The sequence below is a fragment of the Caretta caretta genome, chromosome 3, assembly GCF_965140235.1.
Source record: "Caretta caretta isolate rCarCar2 chromosome 3, rCarCar1.hap1, whole genome shotgun sequence".
Classification (NCBI taxonomy): domain Eukaryota; kingdom Metazoa; phylum Chordata; order Testudines; family Cheloniidae; genus Caretta; species Caretta caretta.
The window spans coordinates 178,344,318-178,354,133 of NC_134208.1; the positions used below are offsets into that span (position 1 = coordinate 178,344,318).

At 45.0% G+C, this 9,816-nt stretch overlaps 1 protein-coding gene across 1 annotated transcript in view; it reads right to left on the minus strand.

The window, feature by feature from the left end:
* The window catches only part of STPG4 (sperm-tail PG-rich repeat containing 4), a 30,283-nt gene extending 22,384 nt beyond the window's left edge, over positions 1-7,899 (minus strand). Inside the window, exons 1-3 of the mRNA XM_048842853.2 lie at positions 7,831-7,899; positions 4,982-5,053; positions 427-687 (exon numbers count right to left, since the gene is read on the minus strand). Of these exons, the coding sequence (XP_048698810.2) occupies positions 427-687; positions 4,982-5,053; positions 7,831-7,899 (402 nt within the window). The remainder of the gene's footprint in view (positions 1-426; positions 688-4,981; positions 5,054-7,830) is intronic.
* Positions 7,900-9,816: the final 1,917 nt, after the last annotated feature.

A 9,816-nucleotide genomic window follows, 5' to 3' on the forward strand; every position in this document is an offset into this window, starting at 1 on the left:
AAGGTATCTGACAGGAACAGGCTAAGAAGATCAAAGTGGCTGGAGCCTATCAATCAACCAGGATCAGCTGCTTTATATACCGAGCAAAATGAGGGGGGGAAGGCTGGACATAGAGAAGGAAGTTCTTATTCCAGACTGCACTAGACTCTAAAGGTTTCTTCTTACTCAGTGACTGTTTATACTCTGGGAGGACTAGTGGGTGGGTCTGAAAAAGCCTAGCCTGTGATAATAGCACTCAGGGCTTGTCTAGTCTGGGATCAAAGGTACATTTTTAAAATATGACACTAAAACCATATAAAATAATAAATTTTAAAGTTCTAGACAGGGCAAATTGTAGTCAATGTGTGCAAGCTGGGAGAGGTGACCTTAAGCTCCCCCTTATCTTTTTTCATTTAGAGATAGCTCTGACCACTATTTTGTTTTTACCTTATCTTTAAAACATAAGGTGTTGGGACTTTTCCTTGGTGTGCTTTTAAATGAATATGTAGCTGGCTTTTTTCCTGCCAAATCTACAAAGCTAGGAGGAATATATGTATAAACATCTGGTAGCGTAAGATCAGCTGTTCGTTGGAAGATGGAACATCTCTTTCTGCCTTCTCCTTTAAAATTATATGTCGCTTTCACTGGGTTGAGCTGGGCTTCTTCAATAAAATCCCGTACTATATAAGTACCTGGCGTAGGTGTTGGCTAGTAAAAACAAACATAATTTAGGCTGAGATTCTTGTGCAGTTCTGCATTTCTACTAAAAGTGTATTTGACATGCTATTTTGAACTGGCATTTGTCTTTGTTTTAATTAAATCCAGTCATTCAACGCCTGACATATGCTCACATTTCAGAAGTTATTGGATCCTGGTTATTTCATCTGTGAAATGGTTAATGACAAATATTTCTTTTTCTAAAGAAAATAATTAAAACAGCCAATTGAACTATCAGCATGATGTTCTAACATGTAAGCTACCCACAAGAAGCATCTTGTTCTTGCTCAGAAAGACCTATGCCCAAGAGCTGCAATCAAGCCTCCAACTTAAATTGCTGTAACAACAAATTTCTACATTTCAACTTGATTGACAAGATAGTGACTGCTTCCTCACTTCAAGGGACCAAACCACAACTGAACTGGAACACACCATTTGAATTACTGTTTTCATCTTCGCTTTCTACCAGTGAAAACATCGTACAGAAAAGCAGGAGGAAAAAAAGATACAAAAAATATTGTGGCTACAGAACATTTTGCTGTCAGTCCTGCTATAAAATTTAATGGCGTCAGATGTGCTTCTCAGTGGAAACTGCTGATTTGCTTAGGGCTTTCTTCAGCTGCAAATTACCCCTGTGGCTGCTGGCCTACAGAGGCTCTCTGAGTATTTTGCACTCCACAGCCACAGAGACTATTCCAGACTGCAAGAGGTTTCTTCTCACTCAGATGCGGCTGAAAGATGAGGATTTTGGATTTACCCAGATGCCCCGAATCTGCTTCTTTCTCAACATATTCTCTGTATTTTCAGAAGTGCTAACATGGGAAAATAAGTTGTTCCTTGCTGGGGGGTCAATCAAGAAAGACATTTTAAAGGGCTTGTGTTTATGAAGGCTTCTCCCTAACTGGCAGCTCCAAAATCAGTTGTTTTTGTAGTGTGGATTCTGCCTTTAAAAAGCAAAGTCATTTTAGACCTTACCTATGATGGGCAAATACAGTATACTAGAACCTTTAGAAAAAGAACCATCTTTAAACATAGTTCATGCTACAAAAAAATTAACAGAGCTAGGCTGGGGATGGAGTAGGAGGTGGAGTGGAGCTGAGGCTGGGGCCAGAGCTGGGCTAGGATGGAGCAGGGAGGGGAGCTGAGGCTGGGGCCAGAGCTGGGCTGGGGGCAGTGAAGAGCAGTGGGTGGGGCTGGAGCTGAGCTGGGGTGGAGGGGAACTGTGGCTGGGGCCAGAGTTGGTTGGAGCGGAACAAGGGGTGGAGCTGGTTGGAGCAGAGCAGGGAGGGGAGCTGCAGCTGGGGCCAGAGCTGGACTGGGGGCAGTGAAGAGCAGTGGGTGGGGCCGGAGCTGAGCTGGGGTGGAGGGGAGCTGTGGCTGGGGCGGAGCTGTTTGGAGCGGAGCAGGGGGCTCTGCAGCTGGGGATGGTGCAGAGCTGTGGCAGGGGGCAGAGCGGGGCTGGGTGGTGCTCCCTCCCTTCCCCCTCATGGGGGCTGGCTGAGGCCCCACCGCACGCCCTCCTGAATGTTCCACTCCACCTCCCTAAGGGGGGCGCACCCCACAGTTAGGTTGCTCTAGGACATCCAAAGAGTAGAAAAGTCATTTATACATACACTCACAATTCTAACATAAAACAGGGTGGACACTCATAGAGCAGTTGTGGTGATATATATGAAGAATTCTTTAAAAATCTAACATTCAATTCCTTTGTGAACGGATTCCAAGTTATAATTATAAAAAGTCATATATTTTTAATCCATTAAGAAACTTTAGTTCTACGCACAGGCCATTCAAAGCCCATTGAAATCAGTGGAAAGATTCCCATCGACTTGAAAGGGCTTTAGATCAGGCCCCCTATGAATGTCTAGATTATAATTTCCCAGCTCTATCTGAATTAATTAATTTCCAGCAAAAGACTCTTCCATTCCTCCACCCCTTTGGATGCAGCTGGCATCATTCAAAGGTTTCTGAGTAAGTCAAGCAGTGAGCTCTTGAAAAAAAGATTCCAGTGCTTTTTTTGAAGGGAAAAATGAACATGTTTACAATCCCTGAAGGTTTAAACAACCTAGAAATAGAAATGAATGATGGAGAAGGATTAACCCACCCTTTCTGGGCTGGCCATTCACCCAGTGCCTGATGATTATTAGAGCATGTGGATGTAGCTGGGGGGAGCTTGAATAGCTCCTCCTTTCGTGTCTTCTTTTGTTTTAATATTAAGCTTAGTTTATTGTACTTGTTATATTACATGGCATATCAACAATGTGAAAGGACCAGCCCTCTGCCCCAGAGGCTAGGGAGCTGGCAGGAAATCCTACCACTACCTCATGCTCTTCTCAAACTGGAGGAGGGGGTGCCTTTCAATAAGGGACTGCATGTGCTGCGTGTCAGCTCAGGGGCTGCTGCTGCAAGGAGATAGCAGGCTAAAAGTCTGATTCACGGCTGGGGACCAGATGCAGGGGCCAGCCTGTCTCCATGGCCACAATGAGCTTTCACAGCACATGATCATAATCTGTCAGGGCCCAAAGGGAAGAAGGTGCTGTGATCAGTGACTGAGGGACTGATGCTGGAAGGGGCACTGGGCCTGTTCACAGAATCATAGAAGATTAGGGTTGGAAGAGATATCAGAAGATCATCTAGTTCAACAACCTGCTCAAAGCAGGACCAACCCCAACTAAATCATCCCAGCCAGGGGTTTGTCAAGCTGGGCCTTAAAAACCTCTAAGGATGGAGATTCCACCACCTCCCTAGCTAACCCATTCCAGTGCTTCACCACCTTCCTAGTGAAACAGTGTTTCCTAATATCCAACCTAGACTGCCCCCACTGCAACTTCAGACCATTGCTCCTTGTTCTGTCATCTGCTACCACTGAGAACAGCCTAGCTCCATCCTCTTTGGAACCCCTCTTCTGCAGACTAAATAAGCCCAGTTTCCTCAGCCTCTCCTCGTAAGTCATGTGCCCCAGCCCCCTAATCATTTTTGTTGCCCTCCGCTGGACTCTCCAATTTTGCTACATCCTTTCTACATTGGGGCCCAAAACTAGACACAATACTCCAGATGTGACCTCACCAGTGCTGAATAGAGGGGAATGATCACTTCCCTCGATCTGCTGGCAATGCTCCTACTAATACAGCCCAATATGCCATTAGCTTTCTTGGCAACAAGGGCACACTGTTGACTCATATCCAGCTTCTCGTCCACTGTAATCCCCTTTTCTGCAGAACTACCGCTTAGCCAGTTGGTTCCCAGCCTGTAGCAGTGCATAGGATTCTTCCATCCTATGTGCAGGACTCTGCACTTGTCCTTGTTGAACCTCCTCAGATATCTTTTGGCCCAGTCCTCCAATTGGCCCATATTGTCTAGGCCACTCTGGACCCTATCCCTACCCTCCAGCGTATCTACCTCTCCCCCCAGCTTAGTGTCCTCTGCAAACTTGCTGAGGGTGCAATCCATCCCATCATCCAGATCATTAATGAAGATGTTGAACAAAACCGGCCCCCAGACCGATCCTTGGAGCACTCCGCTTGATACCAGCTGCCAACTAGACATTGAGCTGTTGCTGATAAAGGTGATTGTTTGTTACTGACAGCAGGGTTGGAGTGATCCTGCGTGAGTGCCTGGCTCCTGGAAGGCTGTAGGAGCAGTCCCCATCCCACAAAGAGAGGTGGGAGTTTGGAACTAACTACCACAGAGCAGTGCCCCCACAATAGTGAATACCCATTGGAACTATAACATGGGCTTACAATTATTATATTTTATTAGGTCAATAAAACACTAGTTGGGGGGGTGGGGGGAGAGAAAACCTGGATTTGTGCTGGAAATGGCCCAACTTGATTATCATACACATTGTAAGGAGAGTGATCACTTTAGATAAGCTATTACCAGCAGGAGAGTGGGGTGGGGGGAGGTATTTTTTCATGCTTTGTGTGTATAAAAAGATCTTCTACACTTTCCACAGTATGCATCCGATGAAGTGAGCTGTAGCTCACGAAAGCTTATGCTCAAATAAATTGGTTAGTCTCTAAGGTGCCACAAGTACTCCTTTTCTTTTAACATATTCATGGCTACTAAGGCCCAATATTGCAAATACACGCAGTGAGCAACTTTAGTGAAGTCAGTGGGACTATTCCTGTGTGTAACATTACACAACTGCTTGCAGGATTGGGACTTAAAACAGTGGGTACATAGTGACTAGTGTTCCAATAACAATTACAATTTTGCATAACTGACATAATGCTAAGAACAGTGAGAAAAAGTACTGAAAAAATATGAGCTAAAATATGCATACTCTAAGTGAGAATCTCCACCATGTATCTCTCTGTCCCAAAGATGCTACTTTTTCTCTTTCCTTCTCCAAGGTCTGTTAAGAAACAGAGATTAATTGAACAGCATCCACATATTTCTACAATTGTTCCTTTAGGCTGAATATGACAGTTTATAACTTATAATTATACTTTGAGATATACAGTCTATCTAAACTGTCATCCCAAACACATAACTTCATCACTTGAGACAGAATTAGCTTACGTTTAAAGATTTCTTTTAGAGTAGTTCTGTGTTAAACTAAATATTATTTTTAATTGAACGTTTTTGTATTACCGAATCGTTGTAGGAACTTTCCAGTTATATGATCTGAATTAGAATGAAAACTATCCGAGTGTCTACTAAGACATGAGAACTCATGATGGGAAGAGAGTTTTAAAATGGGTACAACATCTGTGAGCGTAAAGGAGATTACTAGCAGAATCTCTTTGGTAACTTATTTAACTTTCCCAGTGGCAGAAATGAGATAATGGTCAACCCAAGGATGATAAAAATGTAGTGGAGGGGCAATCTCCTTGTCCATACAACAGTTGAAACCATGTTAGTTAAACAACATGTTGTAACAGTGCTGTGGGCATTAGCTGACCTATTGTCTGAAAACCACATTATAGTTATGTTATAAGCCTGTACTATAGACAAGGCCCTTCATTTCTGATTTTTACTGAAAAATTCCTGGGTTTTCCGAAAGCTATTATTGGGAGGTATTATTACACTGATTATATTAAGAAAATTCAGGTAGATGTGTTCATTAATAATAAATTAGTCTAACTATAAATGCAAGGCTGTCTGTTAAAGTAAGGCAATATAGTGGGAGACACACACAAAAAGCTGCATGCACGTGTGTATGTGTCTGTTACTGCTTGAGTCCTAAGGAAAAAAAAAAAAAAGGCTAGAACTCCCTGTACACTGCTCCCCACTCAGGAAAGACAACTGATGGCTCAGTATCTGGAGCCAGGTCAGAAGTACACTCACTTTTCTCTATTTATTCCTCCCCCTCCCCCGTCTTCCCATCCCCCAGTATTTACCCAGAAGACGACAAAGTTAATTTTTTATGCAAATTTTCACCCATTTTTAAATTTTTGTAATAAACATTCAAATTGCCATAGAATTTTTTTTAAAAAAAGCTGAAAAAGAAGGCTATGGAATGCCTACGGGGTGGGGGGTGGGCAGAGGGGGAGGAGAGGCAGTCTAGCTCGGCTAGTAGGGGGAGAAAAAAGTACCCGCCACACTGTTCAGAGGAGCTGTGCTACCAAGAGCTGTTTTCAATCCTGGTTGCTGTTAGTACGGTTTTGACTTTAATATGGGCTGGCTTGTACAGACACACAGACTGATTTTTTTCAAAGGAGCCTAAGGGGAGGTAGGTGCCCAAACCTGATTGAAATTCAATGGAAGGTGGGTCCCTAATTCCCTTTGTCGTCTTTGAAAATCCCAGCCTTACTGGGCACCATGCTTCTCCACTATTTAAAATGAATTTGTCTTGAAGAGTTTTTATACCACCAATGACATTTTAAATACTATTTGTTGAGAATCTTATTAAACTCATTCACTTTTTCTGCATGTCCCACCACTGCCGACTGCCAAACTGTTTCCTACCTGATTCCTTCTATAAAGCTAAGGTACCTGTGACTGCATGAGTCAGTAGTGGGGGTCCAACTAGGATGCTACAAACAGTGGATTGTGAAGTTGTTAAATGACCCAGATAGAATAAGCAGACTGATTACAAAGAAGCTTCTGTTTCTATGCCAATGCCTTTGAAATAAAAAATAAGACAGAATGGTGTAAAACACAGCTACTTTTGGCTTGACTGTGGCTTTGACCTTGCAAAACCCGTCTCGTTATGAGTTTGAAGGATGTGCTACAGGAGATCTTGTCGGGATGGGTGAAATTCATCCCTGTGCAGAGGACTAGAAAAAGGTCAATACATCACTGAAGTCCCACTTAAGCCCGCAGGGACTTCTATTTAAAAGCTAGGTATTATTAATTTTTCTTCAATGGTGTAGATGCACCAGGGGGAGGGGGAAATTAACCCTTCAGTGCCCTTCCTGAGAGGGAAGGAGGAACTTGGAAGCCTGAGTTCCTAATTTTGGCTGCCTGGTGAGGAGTCATGTGGAGGAAGTGGTCTCGGCTACAGCTAGTGAAGATGTCATAGGCATTGCTGTACAAGGCCATTTGCCAGTCCTGTGTGGGAAGGGATGCACCAAGCCTAGGTCTACTGCTCAAAGCAAACTTGAGGGAGAGGGAGAAGGGGCATTGCAACTGTGACACCATGAGCCTGCTACTTAAGGAATTTGGGCACTGCCAAGTCTGAGACAGTTTCTGCCTGGCCAGCTGGTTGACTGCTCCTAGAGCCAAGGCAGAAGACAAAACAGAACAATGCCAGGCTGGTCATGGAGAAAAACCTCTTAGAAGCCAAATGGTCACTCTACCTAGGGAGTCTGAACTGCAGAGAGAAGTGCAATTGATCCACTGTGTCAAATGAGGAGGAGTAGAAACTGCCCGTGTCCCCTAGTGCAAAGTACTAAAATTTCCCAGGCCACTTTAAAACCCCCAATGGGATTTCCCTATCAACCTCTTTAAAAGAGGCCCTCTACCGTCATCTCTATTACCCCTATCCCTTTAGTCTCATCAACTGCTCCATCCCCAGAGGGTGTCACTCCCAGGGAGTGTTACTCGCCCTATCCCAGACACGTGAGCCGGTCCTCCCCGGCTCACTAGCTGCCCCCAGGCTTAGTACTCCGTCAGTTCACACAGGTTCCCCTGCTGTTCCTGTCACTATTATATCCCTCAAAAAAAAGGGGTGTAACAGCAAAGTACCTTTTCCAGTAGACTCTCAGTTTCCTCCTCAATGTTAATCCTGGTTTGGGGGGAGCATCCACCGAACATCTTCCCTCAGTGCCTATATCTTTCCTGCTTCCATAGTGAGGGCTACTACACTGAAGGGGGAGCAGCAGGAGCCTGAGGTAGCCTTACTAGGTTGCTTCCTGTCCTACTAGCAGCCCTGTTGCTAGGGGATCACTGTTCTGTGCTTTGACTGATCATCTGTGATCTTATCAACTCTCAGGCCTAGTGTGGGATGATCTCCACAGCCACCCCTCCTCCAGTTATGCTGAAGGAGATGGCTGTCAGCAAATCCCTGGAAGGACAATGCAGGACAGCGAATAGGCAAACACATCCAAGCTGCCACCCCTCATCTTCTGGAAGTGAAGCTGTCAGTTGATATCCAATTTCAGTTGACAGGGGCCATTGTGATGTCACACACATCATAAACCCCTAACAAGAGGCTGGCTTTGGAAACATACAGTGCCATTACACTTCTATGAAACACAGTTGTACTTAGCTTTTTAGTTTATTCCATTTCCATCTGTTCATGACACCCTATATATACACCGCCCGCTCTCCTTTTCTGTATCTTGACTCCTCAGTTGAGTTGCCTGTTTCTATCTCACTGATTTTTGCTAGCTTACTTTCTAAGCAATGCATCTTTTCAGGCAGCTCTGCATAGCTAGTTCTCTTTCATGGTCCTGATAGAGCCTTTTTGTACCTCACTTTTAAATTTTAGGAAAATGTATCCATGCTTACCAGCAAATGTCCCTTATTCAAGTAATAAGGTCCACACATCTATTACAATGGGGTACTTCAGCCTGCTTGACAGCTGGGGATGGAACCAGGTCAGTCACTACCTCCCTCAGATTTCAAGGCCAGAAAGGTCTATTGTGATCATAGTCTGAGCTCCTGTATAACATGGACTACAGATAGGGTTGGCAACTTTTGACTCTCACAAAACTGAACATCCTTGCCCTGTCCCTTCTTTGAGGCCCCTCCCCCACTTACTCCATCCCCCATCCCTCTGGTGCTTGCTCTCCCCACCCTCACTTGCTCATTTTCATTGGGTTGGGGCAGGGATGCAGGTGGGTGAGGGCTCTGGTATGGAGCTAGGGATGAGGGATTTGGGGTGAAGGAGGGGGCTTCAGGCTAGGGGGGTGGAGTGCAGAAGGGGGCTCTAGGCTAGGATGGATAGGTGGGGGGGGGGGGGGAGAATCAGGGCTGGGGCAGGGGTGTGGGAGGGAGAGAGAGGAGTGCAGGCTCTAGGCAGTCAGACAGCTCTGCACACTGCCCTGTGTGCATGTGCCACCCTCACAGCTCCCATTGGCTGTGGTTCTCAGCCAATGGGAGCTGCAGAGCAGCACTTGGGGTCCAGGCAGTATGCAGAGTCCCCTGGCTGCTCCTAAACCTAGGAGCCAGAAGAGGGTCATGCCACAGTTAGTCAATCAGTACCCTCAATAATTTAGTTCCTGGCCTTGTTTCAAGCTCTTTCAGGATATGTATATACTTTTTACACAACAGCCATTCATGGGTAAACTAAAAGCATGTAAATTAGCAGGAGAAATGATTACCTAAAACCAATGTAATGTTACACAAATCCAAGGCGTGGAATAGAAAGGAAAAAGGCACTTGATGTTGTTCCAAGACTATGTGGCAGGAGGAGAGCACAGAAAGCCACATCCACCTGCCTAGACGATGGTGTAAGTACTGAGTGAATGGGGCCCTCAGCTATTACTCCTACCCCTCTGGGATGAGGGGCCCTCTGCCATTACTGCTGTTCCAAATGAAAGATGTGATGCAGCTGAGAGTAGAGCTACATACATGGTGCCTTCAGTGTTGTGGTACATGTAGGGTTCAGGGTTCCATTAAATTAGTCCTTATCCAAGTGAAATAACTTTGTGTCCTGCTTATTGTAACATCTCAACTTTGCTAATGGCTACAATCCACAATCATGGCCAATCTGTAGAACAGGACTTC